Here is a 21,907-nt window from a genome sequence, read left to right as displayed (position 1 = left end):
TTCTCCATTGTTATTGATGTATATTATACAGGCTATAGAAGTCAAGCACTTTTCACAAGTCAACGTTTCTTTCTTTTAGGCATTGTGATGGTACATCTCCCTGTCCTTTTGAATGAGATGTGGTTTGTTTTGTTTCTGTAATGGAAATGAGGACTGAGTAAAGTCAGATTTCAGAACTGAATCTGGATTGTGAGATACTTTCACTGATCTGCATTCAGATTTCTCGAGCAATTTCAGGTTACAGGGGGCCCAACTCTGCCTTCACGGTTCTTATTATTATTGAAAATTAAGGTACGCAGGCTATGGATGTTCAACACTGGATGAGTGGCTTTACTGCCTCTAGTCTAAATTTGCTGCACTTAACAGCCTGGACTCAGCTGCATGCAGCATGCTCGTGAAAAAGTTTGATGTTATAATTGTTGCTGCGAACTAACTTAAGATGAACATCAGATCATCAACTTGTGCAGCACAGACATCCAGCCATCCGCCTTCTCAACGGTTGGAACTTGGGCCAGGACCCAGTGTTCCTCATCACTTGACCCTGCCTGTTCCTGTAGGGGATAGACCTGGTTTGTGTAGACCTGACCACTCAACAGGATGCAGCTCCTTGAGGAGAGGTAAAACCAACCTCATTTTCCATCTTTCTGCTGTAAATACTTCTCTGCGTTACCTGGATAAGCATGGTGATAGTGTTCTAACCCTCCAAGATGAAGCACGCTGCATGGGGTGGAGGGTGTGGTGGTGGTGAAGGGTCGGCTGCTTGGTAAAGTAGAAACATAAAAAAGCAGGCTTACAATAAATGTATTATCAGGAGGAAATCAAACTGTCTGAAGCACATATTGAAACAGCTGAAAAATCCCTTTATGTATGTGTGTGCGTACATAAGGATGTACACCCCTATTTTTGAAAGACATTTTATCTCTTTTTCGGGTGATTCCATTGTTATGAACCATTCCTGGAAACCTACTTCCAGGCCTCCTTCAGTATAACTGTGTCTCCAGCCTTTTAAGAGTTGTACAAAAATAATTCTTGGTGACTCTTAATTTTCGTTCATTTTATTTGCTTCTCTCTTCTTTTTCTCCCTGTGTCAGGCCTCTGTTAACAGCAGCAAGGCCAAGGTGACTGTTTCTCAGTTCACACTGACACTCCTTCTTTAATGAACAGTTTTCCCTCTGGCTTGTAGTTCTCTGTTGCACCACAGTAGTACCTGGTGCGAACACAGTGATTGGTTTTCAGTTCATTTATACTGGTCAACCAATTGCACATCACATTCAGACTCTGAAAATTCCTGCTCTGGGAATAGATTGTATCTGAAAATTAACTTCCTCTGTTGTCCTTAAAGTTATATCATTTCTATTCAAACAGATATCCTCTCTCAGATTTGATGGTCTTTGTGCCTCAGACCTCTACATCCATGGATCTTCTGAAACCTACCTCTCCAGTAACACTATTGCCCACCTCTCGATATGAGATTCGTAGATTTTTGTTAGGCAAGGATATCAATAGCAGAACAAAATGGAGGAGCTGAATGGGCCTACTCCTGTCCCTGCGTTCATCCTCTAACCCTTCTGTCCTGCTTCTGTTTGGATCTGATGCCCAACTGTGTAGCACCTTGGGATTTTTTTTTTTGTGTTAAAATTTGTTGCTTCTGGAGAGCATCAAAAATGCATTTAAAAAGGACATTGTAACCGTGAGCATGGCACCAAAGACTTGGATCTGTAGATGCGAAAGACTTCAGGACAAAATCCATTCCTTTTATTCAATTTTCATTCCAGCTTTTTTCTCTCCAGCAATAGACTGTTACTCAGACTTCCTGCCCTTGACTCATTATTACCTCACAGTCAGACAACACATCACATCATTGAGGACTATTGCCCTCTGTATAAAGTCCATCCTTTTTAACATTAGTCCTCATTTTTCACTAGATCCCCGCCCCAAAAAGTGCATTAATGTTCATTGCGTTGATTTAATTTCCTTTTAATCTTTGTTGTATTCATCAAGGACAAAGATGTGACCTTTCAAATCAAATTAAACTAAATTTAGGAAATATGTTTTAGTTCAAACTGTGTTGAAACCACTAACGATTTATTCTGCTGCATCTGTGCTTCAATGGAGATTGTTCATTGGATGGAGCAGCGCATAATCTCACAGGTTGAGGTGTGTACACGCTGGGCCTGTACTATGCCTCTCCTGCTCTCTGCACCAAGAATTCTACATTTAACCCTATATCCCTTTCAAGTAATAATGTAGCTTGTGCCTGTTATCTATACATTTCATTATGCTTAGTCAAATGAGTTGAAAACTTCCACAAAAAATATCACTGACTCCAGGGGCAGGATTTTCCACCCAGCGTGCAGGCACGCGCCTGACACACCCGAACGTGAAATAGAGCGCGATGACGTCGTAAGATTGTCCCGACGTCATTGCACACTCGCGTGATATTTCATTCGGCGGGCACGCGTGAGAGTCGGTAATTAAGAGGCCTATTAAAGCATTAATTAACTGCTATTTTTTGCTGCCCATCCAACCTTACGCAATTACCATTGTTGATACTAACTTTTTGTGCCAGATTTATTTAATGAATGAAATTTAAATTCCCACTGCCCTGCTGGGTTTTGAACTTGTCTCCCGATTATTAATGCAGGCTTCTAGACCCCTAGCCTAGTAGCATAGCCACTGTGCTAGTGTTTCTGACTCAGATGTTGACCCTCGAAGCGAATCCCAGAGCCTCACAACTCTCCCATTAAAAAAGATTCCCCTGCCCTCTGTTCTAAATCTCTTACATGTCATCTTGCACCTGTGGCCCCGCAGCATCAAAGTAAACTCGTTTTCATAATAAACCGCCTGCTGATTGCTCTCAGACGAGAATTTGGCCTGGCACCTACAGAAAGTTCTTGGATAATCTGAACAGTGCAGCAGTGCGATTCTGGCAGCCAAGGCAACTGGAGTCTTCCCACAGATTACAGAGGGCCTCTAGTGGCTGAGATGTGGTACTGTAACATTGCAACGCTAAACAGCCCTGGCTTAACCTGAGAGCCACCAGCCTACATAAAAATGTTGGAGTTTGGCCTAAGTGAAACAAACCATTATCCCACATCAAAGGTTATTGCAGAAAATAAAAGCTCATGGTGTAAGGGGTAACATATTGGCTAGCTAGCAGGCAGCAGAGAGTTGGCATAAATGGGTCATTTTTTTGTTTGGAGGATGTGACGAGTGGTGTGCCACAGGGATCAGTGCTGGGACTTCAACTTTTTACAATTTATATAAATGACTGGGATGAAAGGACCGAAGGAATGGTTGCTAAATTTGCTGATGGCACAAAGATAGTTAGGAACGCAAATTGTGAAGAGGACATAAGGAGGACATAAGTGACATCGATGGGTTAAGTGAGTGGGCAAAGATCTGGCAAATGGAGTATAATGAGGGCAAATGTGAAATTGTTCATTTTGGCAGGAAGAATAAAAAGAAGCATATTATCTAAATGGTGGGAGATTGCAGAGCTCTGAGATTCAGAGGGATCTGGATGTCCTAGTCCATGAATCACAAAAGGCTAGTGTGCAGGTACAGCAGTTGATTAGGAAAGCTAATAGAATGTTATCACTTATTGTGAGGGGAATTGATTACAAAAGCAGGGAGATTATGCTTCAGTTGTACAGGGCTTTGGTGAGACCACATCTGGAGTATTGTGTACAATAATGGTCTCCTTATTTAAGGAAAGATGCAAATGTGTTAGAAGCAGTTCAAAGAAGATTTACTAGACTAATGCCAGGAATGAGCGGGCTGTCTTGTGAGGAAAGGCTGGACATGTTAGGTTTGTGTCCACTGGAATTTAGAAGAGTAAGAGGTGACTTAATTGAAACCATTAAGATCCTGAGGGCTCTTGACAGGATGGATGTGGAGAGGATGTTTCCTCTTGTGGGAGAATCTAGAACTAGGGGTCACTGTTTAAAAATAAGGGGTCGCTCATTTAAGGCAGAGATGAGGAGAAATTTTTTCTTTCAGATGGTCGTGAGTCTTTGGAACTCTCTTCATCAAAAGGTGGTGTGAGCAGAGTCTTTGAATATTTTTAAGGCAGAGCTAGATTGATTCTTGATTAACAAGGTTATCAGGGGTAGGCAGGAATGTGGAGTTGAGGTTACATTCAGGTCAGCCATGATCTTATTGAATGGCGGAGCAGGCTCAAGGGGCCGAGTGGCCTACTCCTGCTCCTAATTCGTATGTTCGTAGTAGAATCGGGCATTGTCAGCAGAGCAGTTTATTCACAACATGCCAATCAATGTATCAGATACTTCCAATGTAACTGTGTGAGGAACACTTGCCTGAGATCCCCCTGCAAATACTGACACACCCCCGGGAACCCCCTGTAAATACTGACACACCCCCGGGAACCCCCTGTAAATACTGACACACCCCCGGGAACCTCCTGTAAATACTGACATACCCCTGGGAACTCCCTGTAAATACTGACACACCCCCGGGAACCCCCTGTAAATACAGATATAACCCTCCAGACCCCCTGTAAATACTGACACAAGGGAATTCCCTGTAAATACTGACACACCCCCTGGGAACCCCCTGTAAATACTGACACACCCCCTGGGAACCCCCTGTAAATACTGACACACCCCCTGGGAACCCCCTGTAAATACTGACACACCACCTGGGAACCCCCTGTAAATACTGACACACCACCTGGGAACCCCCTGTAAATACTGACACACCACCTGGGAACCCCCTGTAAATACTGACACACCCTGATAACCCCCTGCAAAAACTCACATACTCCTCAAGGGTACTACCTGCAAATGCTGGCACGCCTACAGACACCACTGCAGATACTGACACCCTCCTTATGGGAATCCCTTGAAAATAATGACACTCCTGTGGAAACCCCTTGACATCTCAGGGAAACCTGGGACTTACAGGGACCTCCTGCAAATGCTGACACTGCCCGGGACACACACACACACACACCACCCCCCCCCCCCCCCCCCCCCCACCGCTTCAAATACTGACACAGTCACAGGGACCCACTGCAAACGGACACTCTCCTGTGACAACATCCTGAAAATAATGACAAGGTCCTGGGGGAGCCCTCCGCAAATATTGGAACTCCCAGGGATATCCTGCAAATACCAACACACTCCCAGGGCACCCACCCCTCTTCACATACTGACACAATCTAAGGGACCCACTGTAAATACTGACACACTCCTGGGTACACTGCCCAAACTACTGAATGGCGGTTTTAATTACAGAGAAGAAACTAGGACTGCTGTTCGAGCAAACATTTATCAGTGTACAGAAATAACGTGTCAGTGATACAGTAATAGAATCGAAAATTCTCATGGCTTTACACTTGCAGTGTCCACTGTAGAGAGCTGGCAGAAATCTGGTGACATTGTGGAAAGCAAGGCAGCTGTATGCCACAGAATACCTTTTGGCAGAATCTAAACATTTTTGTGACCAGACTAACCGAAAGTGGCTCGAAAGTCACGTGTCTGCGATCAGATTGATCCTTGTGTAACCTGCTTCAGATCCCGCAGGTTGAAGTAATATCTACTTCCCGAGCTTCTTACCACAACAAAACCTAATTTGATTAATCTGCAATGTCAGCCGTTTTTTGCAAATCATTAAGTGTGTGTATTCAATAACAGTGTTCATTCCTCTGGATTCATCTGGATCAAATGGTAAAGCTCCTGGGGGTGAGGTTTCCCATTACCAATTCGCAGCGCTTAGCAAATGCAGCATTATCGATACGCTGTCTGCACAAAATAATTTCTCTGGTGACTGCAGCCATTATTCCAGGCTGAATGGAACCTTTGAAAACCCTGATCTTCAATGATGATCCTCTGGAGCAGGTCCCCATGTGCATTGCTACAACTCTTGTTGCTGCTCACATCCTTATCTGCTGTTGACAGCTGCAGACATCATTTGAGCTGTGGTGTAACACTGATACTGTTTTATTCCCAGTATGAGTTCAAAGCCAAGAACATTAAGAAGAAAAAGGTGAGCATCGTGGTGTCTGTGGATGGAGTGAGGATCGTTCTGAGGAAAAAGCAAAAGGCAAGTTTACCACTTTGCGTTCTCCTGAGAGACTTTACTGTTAATTGCTGCAGATGACCTTGATCTGTTTCTTTGAGTTGGTTTTTATCTTCATCCCCAATGCATTATTCTCAAGGCCATTAGCTCTGCGACTGGCATTGATATAAAACCATCATGCCCATCCAGCTGTGACTATACCAAAAACCTGGAAAAAGATGCAGTGCAGGTCAGTCAGCACCTACAATAAATCTGATGGGTTTGTTGTTCCATTTATTGCTGCCCTCTGTACTGCTGCCTGGGAAGAACATTTTCAGGGGAACTTTGTGAATCCTTGGACCCATTTGCTACCACATTTACTTGGGCAGCTGAACGCAATATCCTGACTTGACATATTTCATCATTCCTTCGTCATTGCTGGATCTAAATCCAGAAACACCCTACGTAATAATATTGTTGGAGCACCTTCTCTACACAGACTGCAGTGGCTCAAGAAGCCAGCCCATAACTACCTCTTCAAGAGCAGCTAGAGATGGGCAATAGAGGCCGGCATTGCCAGCAATGCCCACATCCCGACAATGGGAAAATGCATGCCATTCAATATAATTTGTTTTAATGATACCATCAGTGTGTCATGCAAAAACCAGGGTTTGTCAAAGCCTGGACATCTACCCCCGCCTTCCAGTTGTAGGGAAAATTGTATCTAAGCCAAAACACTTCATGTTGCGCCGATATGATTCTTCATTTACAGCCTCAAAGTGCTCCCATCAAAGTGGTAATACTATCAGCTGCAGTACTTCACCCACTGTTAAACCACATAAAATATTCACTTCCAAATATACCCTGAGTTTGGAAGGACAAAACTTGTAATCCTACTATTAGCAAGGGCGAATTAGTACATTAAAAATTCATGCAAACAAGAAATCCTTGAGTTGGAAACTCTGGGGCTGTATCGGATACTCGCTCAGGGTTCAGAATCACGGCTGTCTCCCGTAAACGGACTCCATGTTACCTATGATCAGGAGGTTTCCATTACCATCAAGTAATGTGACAGCATGATCTGTGGTCATTATGGTGAAGCTACTTGCTATGAGAGTTGGATACTGTAATCTGACACATGTTCCCGCTTAGCAATCAGACTGATAGGCATTGCAGTGTGCTAAGGCTAATTGTAAAGAAACAAACTCTTGTTTTTAAGCATAACATATGAACAAATGGAATAACTCTTAATGAATTACAATCATTTGTACGTTTCTCAAAATGTTGCAAATAAGCAGCACTATCACAATTAAATTCACTTGCTAACTTCCCAAATATGATCAAAAGTTTTCTGTTGAACAATGAGAAAATTCTTTCCTACCGCATCTGGCTTTTACTCTCAATTTCTACAGATTATAAAGGCTTGTCTCAGTTTGGACAGGAAGCCAAAGACTTGACCTCTGACCTTGCCTCATTGGCCTCTCAAGCTAAAAATGGAACCCTCCTAATTGTAGGATCCTGGCAGCTAATCCCCACTGAACTCACACGAATGAAACTATTCCAACATGTGTGTGGATATTTACTGGATGAACCGACGAGATATGCAGGATACACCACTTTGGACAGAGATTCCCTCTGAATCTAACCTGCATTCACAGAAGTTGTACATGGTCCATGTGACCTTTTGCAAGCTCAACTTAATCTTATAATATCGAGTATAAATTCATTCAAAGTCCTTCTCATGGGTAAGAGATCCCAAAACCGACATCTAAAATCATAGCTTGTTGTAAAGGCCATTTTTCTGATTTGTACATGAGATCTGGGCATCACTGGCAAGGCCAGCGTTTGTTGCCCAACCCTAATTACTCATACTTTACCCAGGAAGCTATAGTATATTAATAAAAATTTTCCACTCAAAGGAGCAGAAGTGGAAGAACTTACTGTCTAAGTGTGTTCTCCTGATCTAAAAGAGTACAATGTATGGTCAGGTGGCTTGACCCATTGATTCAGGTGAGAGTTTTGCACCCCATAAAGGATTGTGCTTTGTGTATAGGATAAAGGTCAACTTTTAATCAAAAGATGTCTTCTTTTTCTAGAGAAAGGAATGGACGTGGGATTTGAATAAGATGCTGGTGATGCACGATCCTATTTACAGGTACGGTCATCATGTGTGCTCTGCTCGAAGGCTAGTCCTTGGCTCATAATAGTCATAGAAACATAGAAACTAGGAGCAGGCAGGAGTAGGCCATTCAGCCCTTCAAGCCTGCTCCGCCATTCATTATGATCATGGCTGATCATCCAACTCAATAGTCTGCTCCCGCTTTTCTCCCCATATCCTTTGATTCCTTTCACCCCAAGAGCTATATCTAACACCTTCTTGAAAACATAAAACGTTTAGGCCTCAACTACTTTCTGTGGTAGCGAATTCCACAGGGTCACCACTATCTGGGTGAAGAAATTTCTCCTCATCTCAGTCCTAAATGGTCTACCCATATCCTCAGACTGTGACCCCTGGTTCTGGACTCCCCCACCATGGGGAACATCCTTCCTGCATCTACCCTGTCTAGTCCTGTTAGAATTTTATAGGTTTGTATGAGATCCCCCCTCATTCTTCTGAACTCCAACGAATATAATCCTAACCAACTCAATCTCTCCTCATATGTCAGTCCTGCCATCCCAGGAATCAGTCTGGTAAACCTTCGCTGCACTCCCTCTATAGCAAGAACATCCTTCCTCAGAAAAGGAAACCAAAACTCCACACAATATTCCAAGCCTGGTCTCACCAAGGCCCTGTACAATTGCAGCAAGGCATCCGTGATCCTGTACTCGAATCCTCTCACTATGAAAGCCAACATACCATTTGCCTTCTTTACCACCTGCTGCACCTGCATGCTTACCTTCAATGACCGGTGTATGAGGACACCCAGGTCTCGTCTTTCTATGTCTCTCTCTCCTGTGCCAGTCCTCTCATTTTCCAATAACTTTAATTTTCAAGCCATTCAGCATTGATATTCTCTTCCTTTTCTTCCTCTTTTTCCTTGAAATCTTGCCCTCATAATGTCTTTTACTCGTCTATTTCTCTAGATAGGGCACATCTTAGTGAAAATAGGTACAGTGCTGATTATAAATTATTCGGTGCTCATCTATCCTAATAATGCACTTGCGAAATGCCTTGGGATAGTACATTACAGGTGCATTATCAATGTAGGATTTTATTGTTGAAACGATGGGGCTAGTATATTGAGATGCCAGAGACCAGCAGTAATTTACAACACCTTCAACTTCTTAGAGGACAGGAATTGAGTGTCACTGTATGTGCATTACGCTGCGCTGGATCCTCGTCACTGTGAGCATATTACACTGCACTGGATCCCAGTCACTATGAGCACATTACACTGCACTGCATCCCAGTTACTGTGAGCACATTACACTGCACTGGATCCCAGTCACTGAGAGCACATTACACTGCACTGGATCCCAGTCACTGTGAGCACATTACATTACACTGGGCCCCAGTCACTGTAAGAACATTACATTGCACTGGATCCCAGTCACTGAGCACATTACACTGCACTGCATCCCAGTTACTGTGAGCACATTACACTGCACTGGATCCCAGTCACTGTGAGCACATTAGAGTGCACTGGATCCCAGTCACTGTGAGCACATTACACTGCACTGCATCCCAGTTACTGTGAGCACATTACACTGCACTGGATCCCAGTCATTGTGAGCACATTATACTGCACTGGATCCCAGTCACTGTGAGCACATTACATTACACTGGGCCCCAGTCACTGTAAGAACATTACATTACACTGGGCCCCAGTCACTGTAAGAACATTACACTGCACTGGATCCCAGTCACTGTGAGCACATTACACTGCACTGGACCCCAGTCACTGTGAGCACATTATACTGCACTGGATCCCAGTCACTGTGAGCACATTACAATACATTGGGCCCCAGCCACTGTGAGCATATTGCACTACACTGGATCCCAGTCACTGTGAGTACATTACACTACACAGGGCCCCAGTCACTGTGAGCACATTAGAGTGCACTGGATCCCAGTCACTGTGAGCACATTAGAGTGCACTGGATCCCAGTCACTGTGAGCACATTAGAGTGCACTGCATCCCAGTTACTGTGAGCACATTACACTGCACTGGATCCCAGTCATTGTGAGCACATTATACTGCACTGGATCCCAGTCACTGTGAGCACATTACATTACACTGGGCCCCAGTCACTGTAAGAACATTACACTGCACTGGATCCCAGTCACTGTGAGCACATTACACTGCACTGGATCCCAGTCACTGTGAGCACATTACACTGCACTGGATCCTAGTCACTGTGAGCACATTACAATACATTGGGCCCCAGCCACTGTGAGCATATTACACTACACTGGATCCCAGTCACTGTGAGTACATTACACCACACAGGGCCCCAGTCACTGTGAGCACATTAGAGTGCACTGGATCCCAGTCACTGTGAGCACATTAGAGTGCACTGGATCCCAGTCACTGTGAGCACATTACGGTGCACTGGGCCCCAGTCACTGTGAGCACATTACACTGCACTGGATCCCAGTCACTGTGAGCACATTACACTGCACTGGATCCCAGTCACTCTGTGTGCTCATTACACTGCACTGGATCCCAGTCATTGTGAGCACATTACACTGCACTGAATCCCAGCCACTTGTGAGCACATTACACTGCACTGGATCCCAGCCACTGTGAGCACATTACACTGCACTGGATCCCAGTCACTCTGTGAGCACATTACACTGCACTGGATCCCAGTCACTCTGTGTGCTCATTTCACTGCACTGGATCCCAGTCACTGTGAGCACATTACACTGCACTGGATCCCAGCCACTGTGTGCTCATTTCACTGCACTGGATCCCAGTCACTGTGAGCACATTACACTGCACTGGATCCCAATCACTCTGTGTACTCATTTCACTGCACTGGATCCCAGTCATCCTGAGCACATTACAGTGCACTGGATCCCAGTCACTGTGAGCACATTACAGTGCATTTCTTTAAAGTCCTTTTAAAACTTAGATACATAGAAAATAGAAGCAGGAGTAGGTAATTCGGCCCTTCGAGCCTGCTCCGCCATTTAATATGATCATGGCTGACCCCCTATCTCAACGCCGTACTCCCACTCTCTCCCCATACCCCTTGACGCCATTAGAGTCCAGAAATCTATCCATTTCCTTCTTAAATATATCCAGTGTCTTGGCCTCCAGGGCCCTCTGTGGTAGAGAATTCCACAGGTTCACCATCCTCTGAGTGAAGTTCCTCTTCATCTCAGTCCTAAATGGTCTACCCCTGTATCCTGAGTTTGTGAACCCTTGTTCTAGACCCCTCCCCAGCCAGAGGAAACATCATCCCTGCATCCAGTCTGTCCAGCCCTGTCAGAATTTTATGGGTTGCAGTGAGATCCCCTCCCATTCTTCTAAACTCCAGTGAATACAGGCCTAGTCGGCCCAGTCTCTCCTCATACAACAATCCTGGCATCCCAGGAATCAGAATGGTGAACCTTCGCTGCACTCCCTCTATAGCAAGCATATCCTTCCTTAGGTAGGGAGATTAATACTGCACACAATACTTCACCAAGCTGCAGGAAGACATCCTTGTTCCTGTACTCAAGTCCTCTTGCAATGAAGGCCAGCATACCATTTGCCTTCTTAACTGCTTGCTGCACCTGCATGCTTGCTTTCAGTGATTGATGTACAAGGACACCCAGGTCCCTTTGTACATCAACATTTCCCAATCTATCACCGTTTAAATAATACTCTCCCATTCTGTTTTTCCTACCAAAGTGGATAACTTCACACTTATTCACATTATACTGCATCTGCCATGTATTTGCCCACTCACTCAACTTGCCTAAATCACCTTGAAGCCTCTTAACATCCTCCTCACCCCTCACATTCCCACTTAGTTTTGTGTCGTCAGCAAACTTGGAAATATTACATTTGGTTCCCTCATCCAAATCATTGGTATATATTGTGAATAGCTGGGGCCAAGCACTGATCCCTGCAGTACCCCACTAGTCACCACCTGCACTCCGAAAAAGACCCATTTATTCCCACACTCTGTTTCCTGTCTGCTAACCAGTTCTCAACCCATGCAAATATATTATCCCCAATCCCATGTGCTTTAATTTTGCATGCTAACCCCATATGTGGGACTTCATCAAAAGCTTTCTGAAAATCCAAATACCCCACATCCACTGGTTCTCCCTTATCTATTCTGCCAGTTATGTTCTCAAAAAACCCCAGTAGGTTTGTCAAACATGATTTCCCTTTCATAAATCCATGTTGACTTTCTCTAATCCCTTTGATAATTTCTAAGTGCCCTGTTATCACATCCTTTATAATAGACCCTAGCATTTTCCCTGCTGCTGATGTTAGCTAACCGGTCTGTAATTCCCTGTTTTTCCCCTCTCTCTTTTTTTAAATAGTGGGGTTATATTTGCCACCCTCCAATCTGCCAGGACTGTTCTAGAATCTTCAGAATTTTGGAATTTGACAACCAACGCATCCACTATTTCCAGTGCCACTTCCTTTAGCATCCAAAGTTAATTCAAATTATTGATCATTTAAAAATTCTTGGTGCAGATGAACAATTATCATAATAGGCTTTGTAATGAATTCACAAAATTAATTAATAAGTTATAAAGTGAGAGAAACAAGGTGGGAGCAGGCGCTTTGAAAATTTTAAAGGGTATGGATTTACGGTGTTCAGGAGGTGTGTGCCAGTAAATCAATATACCCCTATAATAATAGGAGATCAAGGAACCCAAAGGAGCCACAGTAGAGGGGATGGAAGAGGACAGCTGAGTTCATTTAATAGAGTAAATGTATGATAATGGCCAAACTGTTGATGTTTTCTGTGTCCTGTTGATTACATGGACTCTCAGGTGTTGGAGCTGGAAACATGTGAATATTGAAATTATAATCATCTATTGTTTCAGATTAAATTGCAGTCAATGCTAATAATGATAGACCAAGGCCCTGGTAATAGAATTAGTGAGTTTAGCCTTTGCTTACAATTGGGAATGGCTGTTACAGTGGAAATGTCAAACATAATTAATTGGGCAGTAGCATAACAAAGTGCAGGATTCATCCTGTATGATGAGCAATCTTGAAACTGAAATCTGGACCTCCTGCATTCTTGTTGTTGCCTGGTGTATGTGTTCAGGGCATGTTGGTGCTACTCTCAGTCATTTAATCTGCTCCCTCTCTTTTTGTGTCCCCGTTGCTGCCTAACGCCAGAATATTAAAGGCAGTTTGGAGTCGGAGGTGAATAAATTGTGCTTGAGAATGCTTGAGCTATCAGGAGCTGCGGTCTCACAAGAGCATAAGCAATTGGAGCAGGAGTAGGCCATACAGCCGCTCAAGCCTGCTCTGCCATTCAATAAGATCATGGTTGACCTGATCTTGGCCTCAACCACTTTCCTGCCCCCACATCCCTATGGTTGAAGCATCTGTCAATATAGCCTTGAATATATTCAATGACTCAGTCTCTGCAGCCCTAAGGTAGGGAATTCCAAAGATTCACAACCCTCTGACAGAAGAAATTCCTTCTCATCTTCATCTTAAATGGGCAACCCCTTATTCTGAAATTATTTCCCTGGTTCTAGACTCCCTGATGAGGGGAAACACCCTCTCAGCATCTGCTTGAGTAGACCTCAGTTTAGAAATCACATTGTTGAGTTGGAAATCATTTTTACCACCTGGTTGAATTTAGTATTTGTGGAGAATTTCAAGTTAATCATTGCCAGCAGCCCTATGGCAGAGTTTCCAGTTTACTAGGGAAGGTTTCAGTTGCTGGACTGATTCTGCGAGCCAAATAATACTTTCAACAGAAGCAAAGTGGAAAAAAAATCAATGAGTATTTGAATGTGATTCCCAAAAACACCAACATTCAAAGTTTAAATAGCATTCAGAGTTTGTCCCGAAGCATATCCTAACTTGTTTGGATTAAGTTATTTGATATTTTGTTTTTCTTTCTACTTGCTCCTCAGGCTTATAAAATAAAACCATGTTCTCACTAGAAGTAGCTTAAAGAAACGGAGGCATTTATGCAGCTTGAGAGTCAACAAGTTGGGGCAAATTGGTCAGGAGGTAGGAATCGAGCCAGTGTAAGTTAATCTCCAGATCCTGTGAGTGAGGAACTGGACTGTTTGTGCACAGTGTGGAGTTAATGGTATGAGTTAATGGGGTGATACATCAGCACTCCACAAAGTGTGAATACAATCAAAGTTGCCTCAGAAGATAAGGCTTACATGACAAACGTTGCATTCAGCAAGTGTTTTCAATGTGAGCTGGGGGAGAAAAAAAACCTGTAGAAGACAGGCATCCTGGACCTTGAATCCTAAAGTTGGCATATATGTGGTGTTTTTGAACCTAAAACTGCTGAAACCAGCAAATTGGGAAAAACCAATGCATTTAATTGCAGCTGGGAGCCAGGTTACACTGTACTGGTGTTAAGAAACAAGTAAACCCTTATATTTTTAATTGTCCTTTTCAATAATGTGTTGTGATGTTACTTGGCATCAATCTGATATGGTGGTGTTACTAATTACTAATGACCTTTTTCTTACTTGGTTTCTAGAATATTCTATGTCTCACATGATTCCCAGGATTTAAAGATATTCAGCTATATTGCCAGGGATGGCATCAGCAATACCTTCCGCTGCAATGTGTTTAAATCAAAGAAAAAGGTTTGAACCCTTTTCTTATATTTTGTGTTACCGGTGTGTGCATGCGTTTTATATTCAGTGCAGGACACAGATCCATTTTCATGAGCAGAACTTGTCAGGAAAAAAAACCTCTCTCCAAAACACTAACTTGTTGCTGAAGTGAGATTCCAATATTGAAGGTTGGCAAAAGCTAAATCGGCTGGGGCTCTTTTCTCTAGAAAAGAGAAGGCAGAGGGATGACGTGATAGAGGTCTGTATAATTACGAAAGCATTTGGTAGGGTAGATGTGGAAAATTTGGTGCCATAAATATAAGATGGTGACTAATAAATCGTCCAGGTATGTCCTGTACACAAAAATCAGGACAAATCCAACCTGACCAATTACCACCCCACCAGTCCACTCTCCATCATCAGTACAGTAATGGAGGGGGTTATCAACAGTGCTATCAAGCGGCACTTGCTTAGCAATAACCTGCTCACTGATGCCCAGTTTGGGTTCTGCCAGGGCCACTCAGCTCTTGACCTCATGACAGCCTTGGTTCAAACATGGACAAAAGAGCTGAACTCCCGAGGCGAGATGAGAGTGACTGCCCTTGACATCAAGGCCACATTTGACCAAGTGTGGCATCAAGGAGTCCTAGCAAAACTGGAGTCAATGGGAATCACCGGTCGGAGTCATACCTAGCACAAAGGAAGATGGTTGTGCTTGTTGGAGGTCAGTCATCTCAGCTCCATGACATCACTGCAGGAGTTCCTCAAGGTAGTATGGTTGCACAATGTTCAGCACCATTCACGACTCCTCAGATACTGAAGCAGTCCATGTCCAAATGCAGCAAGACCTGGACAATATCCAGGCTTGGGCTGACAAGTGGCAAGTAACATTCATGCCACACAAGTGTCAGGCAATGACCATCTCCAACAGGAGAGAATCTAACCATTGCCCCTTGACGTTCAATGGCATTACCATAATTGAATCCCCCACTATCAACATCCTGGGGGTTACCATTGACCAGAAACTGAATTGGACTAGCCATATAAATACTGTGGCTACAAGAGTGGGTCAGAGGCTAAGTATCCTGCGATGAGTAACTCACCTTTTGACTCCACAAAGTCTGTCCACCATCTACAAGGCACAAGTCAGGAGTGTGATGGAGTACTTCCCACTTGCCTCAATGAGTGCAGCTCCCTCAACACTCAAAAAGCTGGACACTGTCCAGGACAAAGCAGCTCAGTTGATTGGCACCCCTTCTACAAACATTCACTCCCTCCACCACCGACACACAGTAGCAGGAATGTGTGCTATTTACAAGATGCATTGCAGGAATTCACCAAGGCTCCATAGACAGCATCTTCCAAACCCACAACCACTACCATCTAGAAGATCAAGGGCAGCAGATAGATGGGAACACCACCACCTGGAAGTTCCCCTCCAAGCCACAAAACACCTTGACTTGGAAATATACTGCCATTCCTTCACTGTCGCTGAGTCAAAATCCTGTAACTCCCTTCCTAACAGCACTGTGGGTGTACCTACACCTCATGGACTGCAGTGGTTCGAGAAGGCAGTTCACCAACACCTTCTCAAGGGCAACTAGGGATGGGAAATAAATGCTGGCCCAGCCAGCGAAGCCCACATCCCGTGAATGAATAATAATAAAAAAATTCCAATAAGGAGTTCAGGAGAAATTTATTTTACTCAGAGAGTGGTTAGAGTGTGGAATGTGCTACTACGTTATGTAATTTACCCTATATTTAAAGCTACAGCCCCTAAATATAATAATCTTATAAACCTCATAATTGCAACGATTGAGAAAAGAATAGAAGGATATGCTGATAGGGTGAGGCGAAACGAGGTGGGAGGAGACTCTGGAGCATAAACACCATGGTAGCCCTGTTAGCCCAAAGTAGCCTATTTATGTTCTGTAAATTCGATGTACATTCATCTGTATTCTCCCTGGGTTGCCTTTCTTAAAGTGTGGACCCCAGCAGTGAGTGCCAGGCTGTCTAACCACAGGAAATTCTGAATTGCAGCAGTTGTGTTCCCACATTGCTGCGTTTTTCTTTAAGTTGAATGAACAAGTCCATCTGTTCTTACACAACAGTGTACCTCAGCCACTTCCACTACTGAGCGGAGACTCCTTTCACTCAGGATCCTTGCAGCAAGCTCACTTTACTAACTAGACTAGCTTTGAAGCTGGGTGCCGATGGTGAAAAAGCATTGCACCCAGCTCTGTTACAATGAAACGCACTTTATAATTAGAATAATGGAAAGTGGAATCAAACATATTTGCTCATGTTAATGTTTGGGTCATATAAAGTTTGTCAATGTGTCAACAGTAACATCAAATAATGTGCTACATGGATCTTGAAATTTTTTTGAATATGTTATAATATACTATGTAAATGCTAGTATTCTAGTAATTATAAAGCACTGTGTCATGAAGCTATTAATGTATATAATATTTTGGAAAATATTTTTCTTTTAAAATAGAGGTTTAGTCTGCGGGTATATCTTAATTGCATTAAAGACAGCTAATCTGGGTGCTTTGATATGTACTAGTTTTGATATGTATGAGAGATAGCGTGCATTTGCATTTTTTGAATAGAGCATTCAAGAAGTGGGGTGAAAACTTGACGCCTTTCTAGCGGATACCAAGCAATATGTTTATATTACTAATAAAATTGGTACAATGAATGGGGTTTCATTGTTAAAGATAAAGTTCAAAGAGGCTGGTGAGACAATGAGAATTTGAATTCAATCAGTGGTGGTAGGTATAATTTCAGTAGTTTTCGGGTGTGCAGGGCAGAGGCAATGTAAGATGAAAAGGCAGCTGCAAGCCTCCAAATGGCTCCACAGTGAAAAGAACCTCATTTTGAATTCATAAGTTGAATATGCTTTGCCTGGTGTCTGCTTAAAGTCTACGGGTTGCTGTTGCCATAATGAAGATTAGTTTGGGAATTTGTTAAAAGTTATGATAGTAGTAATTTGTAGCCATGTGTACATATATTTTAACCTGTGTAAATTAATAAAATGTTTCATTTAGTTTAATGTAAAACCTCAAGAACTAGTGGTCTGATTCCTGAGTTTAGAGTCGCATCTCAAACATAACACTTAAAATTATTGGTTATGACAGTTGTTTAAAATTTCCCTCTGGGATTTTTAAATAACTCCGCTTTACCAACTGCATCGGTCATAACAACTGTTCTGTCACGATGATTTGCAAGTGTATCTAAAATTCAGCAATCTTTCTGCCCCAGAGCCAAGCAATGCGAATTGTCCGTACGGTGGGGCAGGCCTTTGAGGTCTGTCATAAGCTGAGTTTACAACATGCTGAGCAAAATGCAGATGGGCAGGCGGATGGTGCAAGCAACAAGACAACAGGAGAACAATTCGCTGGAGGTAAGGTTAGCCTTTCCAACATAACCTTCCCCTCTGGGAGGTACCTTGATGTCCAGCGGGCAGGTGTTGCTGCCTAGTGGTGCCAGGTTCACTTGATGTGGTGCAAATAATGTTCATTATTTTAATGGTTGATTTCAGATGTGTGGAGGTGCTGCACAGCATCTGTAATTTGGAAATATCACATAGGTCAGTGTTCTGAGGTAAGCAGAAAGGAAATATGCTCCTGAAAGTTGGCAACCGTAATTTCCAGATGGTGAATAAGAACAGATGAACTCAACATTACTGTCAAAGTAGAACTGATAAATGTTGATGAAATACAGTATAAACCACACTTGGAATACTGTGCACTGTTCTGGTCTCCATATAATAAAAAGAACAAAGAGATCATGGAGAAGCTGCAAAAAAAAAAATTTACTAGGATGATCCTGTAACTGAGACGCTATAACTATCAGGAAAGACTGAACAGGCTGGAGCTTTTTCACGTTCAGCACCAGTAGTTGTAACTGGAAGTGTATCCAGTGTTCATAACTGGCTCCAGCCTCTACAGCACTCCAATTTTCCCACTCTCTTTAAATAGGTCACCAGTTACCTGGAGCAGAACAGAACGGGTCAGTGGACAAGGATGTGGAATCCTACAGCACCAGTGAGTTACCGTGCGGTGGGATTGAACTGGAAATCATTAACTCGGCACAAACTCATAAAGAAAGAAATTATCAGGTACTCTGATTAAGCAAGCTGACACTGCTTAGGATATAATTATTGTCTTCTTTGATTCATAATGGAATTAGAGAATATTTTCCATGCTCATACTACTGAAAGTTAAAACAGAATTAAGCTAATGAAACGGTGTTAACTGTTTGGAGACTGCGTTACTCTTCTGCACCAAAGTCTCAAAGCAAGGGAAAATACAATGAATTTAAATGCATATCCTATAACAGAGTGTCGGAGAGGTACCCTGCAGGCTTCTTTGATCCCAAACCTGCCATTTCCAATCTTCACATTTATGCGCACACCCGATTTCAACAGCTTTGGACATTCGTCTCATTAAAGTTCATGAGCCCGGAGGGCTTCAAAAGGCTATTCCTGGCTTATTCATAATTCACCAATCAGGGAACAGCCTTTTCCAGTCAGCTGGGTTTGAAAATACTAAAACAAAGGTTGAAAAAGCTGCACAGAAGTGTCCATGCATCATAATCAATCAATCACCTGAAATTATAGCTGATACAGATATTTATTTTTATTTTATTTCATAACAGAAATTTCACCCCGCCCTTGGATGAGGTTTGATGAGAAATGCAAAGGCCGCCTGGCTGATTCACCCGTCCGCCAACTGTAACGTTGGACGGGCCACAAAAAATCGGAGACAATTGCCCCATTAATGGGCTTAATTGCCGTCTTAATTCTGACTTTTGCGCGCGCCCGCCGAGTGAAATACCACCCGAGGGACATAGAACTCAGCCCACAGAAAGTCCAGAATCACAATGGCCTGAATTTTTCAGTCAGCAAGAGCAGGAGGGGGCAGTTGCAGAGCTGACCGATTGGCTCCGCGCCGCCATTTTATGCGGGTAGGCCAATTAAGGCCCGCCCAGCGTAAGACGCGAGTGGCTCAGCGCTACCTGTGCAAGTGTGGGGAGGAGGGAGAGCCGGGACCAGCGCTCCTCAGGGAGATTGAAGGTTATTGAAATAAATAAATAAATGGGGGAAAAATTATTAAACGTCCCTTCACATGAGATGGGACGTGTTTTTATATTTCAGAAAACTTTTTTATTTGATTCATAGAAGCTTTAGGAAACCTCATCCCGCTCGTGGACGAGGTTTCCTAAAAACGTAAAGGCCGCTTGGCCTTTTCGCCTGCCCGTCAGCCTTAAGGTTGGACGGGCAGCGTTAACAATGACACTAATTATCTCGTTAATGGCCTTAATAGGCTTATCGTTTATCGGCAGGCACGCAGCCGACTCCGGCACGGGCCGGTCGAACGAAACATCGCGAGACAGCACGATGACGTCGGGGCACACGTCATTTTAAACGCCAGTGTGTCGTGCTCGCCCCCGCACACTGACTGAAAAATTCAGGGCCAACGTCTGTAGGCCCTTGATTGACTGTGCACAATGAAAGTCAGGGCTTTGCTGTATGGCCTGATTGGCAGCTAACCTTTGAATGAACCCATCCGCTGCCTCCCTTGTTTATTTTTCAATTGTACTTTGTAGCATCAAAGTACCACAAATCTGCATTTTCAAGGTAGAGTTATGCATTGGCTTACAAACTAGTTCAGGCCTGTTTTTGGTTGTGGAATGGGCAATGAGCTCAGCGGGCACGCCAGACTCTAAACTCATCCAAAATTGAGCTCTGGTGAGCTACAGGTGCCTGTTGGGCAGCTTGCTGGTCCGTGGAGTTCTAATCTGAATTGAGTGTCACGCAAGCAGTGGCCCTCAGGTGAGTCCTGGGATGGAAAAGGGGCTGAGCATGGGCCAGCAGCAGCCCATGTCATGGGGCTAGTAGAAGGACCCCAATTTATGATCATGTTATGAACGATGGCTTAGGCCACAGAAGAAGCTAAAGAAGTGAGCAGTGCCTGCTCTGCTCAACCCAGGCCAATATCCTAGTGAGGCCCCTAAATTAGGTCCTAAACATCTATTTTCGCGACCAGGGAGGTCCGATTATTACCAGAGCTGATATGGCTTGGACGCATTTCATGTACCAAAAATGGCTGTGCGAAATTGGGCCTTTTTGCTCACTATTTCCAGCAGCAAAGCAGGCAACAAGGTCCAAGATTTGAGGCTTTGGAATGAAGCAGTGGAAGGACAGAGAAGAAAGTGAGTTAAAGGTGATGAATTCAATGTCAAATCAGATACAGACAGAAGAATAAAGAGAAGGAAATGAAGATTAGATTCAGAGAGGCGGAACAAAATGACAGAAAGGAAAAGTAAGAAAAAATGTTAACATTTTAAATTTGATATTTTTAAAATTTCTAAACAACAATAGATTCCATGTAAAAACAAGATTAAACAGTTTAAATTGTTCCCTTTCTGGGCCAGAGAGGTTGATTGGCATTGCAATAATAATTATCACATCAAAAATACTGTTATGTTCCAGCCCTAACTTTCGGTGGCAAGTTTAATGTGCAAATCCGGAAAGTTCTTATAAATAGCATTATTGAATTTTTATTACTTACCTTATTATAAAACCCCCACACACACAAAGCACTGGTTTCTAATGACAGGAATACTTTACCACAGGAAACACATTGGGCAGAATCTTTCTGGAAAAACAATGGGATTTAAGGAGCATCAAGTGTAGTAGCTGCAGGCCCTGGTCATCGAATCCTCTTTGGCGATGGTACAAAATGTAGCGCGCGTGCAAGCGCGCACACACCCCATGTTCTTTGTGGGCAGATTGGATTCAAAGGTAAATAAATGCACCTTCAGGTCCATTTTGGATGAGAAAGTTTCTTAATTTTCTCAGGAAATAAATTGGCACTGAGGAAGCTCAGCAGCCTGTCGATTACTGCCTTGGTCCCTTTTCCTCAGGCTATTTGATTCTTCTGCAGGAGAGATTGGGAGAGCGTGCTCTACCGATAAACAAAACATGGTACAGCACCTCCATCAACTTGCAAACACCCATCTGTACAGTACAGTGACTAAAACACGCCTAGTCCGTGTCACTGGTGAGGCAGTGAGGCCGTCATTGTATGTTCTTTTACTGATTAGCTTTTTAATTTGTAAGTGTTCTTTCTCCAATAGGGTAATTATTTGACC

At 43.4% G+C, this 21,907-nt stretch overlaps 1 protein-coding gene across 1 annotated transcript in view; it reads left to right on the top strand.

Moving 5' to 3' along the window:
- Positions 1-21,907, top strand: part of LOC144685444 (carboxyl-terminal PDZ ligand of neuronal nitric oxide synthase protein-like) — a 138,874-nt gene that overhangs the window by 87,506 nt on the left and 29,461 nt on the right. The window contains exons 3-7 of the mRNA XM_078549950.1: positions 5,974-6,066; positions 8,118-8,176; positions 14,665-14,773; positions 18,011-18,152; positions 18,730-18,869. Coding sequence (XP_078406076.1) covers positions 5,974-6,066; positions 8,118-8,176; positions 14,665-14,773; positions 18,011-18,152; positions 18,730-18,869 — 543 coding nt within the window. The remainder of the gene's footprint in view (positions 1-5,973; positions 6,067-8,117; positions 8,177-14,664; positions 14,774-18,010; positions 18,153-18,729; positions 18,870-21,907) is intronic.

Source organism: Cetorhinus maximus, chromosome 10, assembly GCF_964194155.1.
Source record: "Cetorhinus maximus chromosome 10, sCetMax3.hap1.1, whole genome shotgun sequence".
Classification (NCBI taxonomy): Eukaryota; Metazoa; Chordata; class Chondrichthyes; order Lamniformes; family Cetorhinidae; genus Cetorhinus; species Cetorhinus maximus.
Note: the sequence above shows the minus strand (reverse complement) of the source record. Positions and strands in the feature narration are given on the sequence as shown.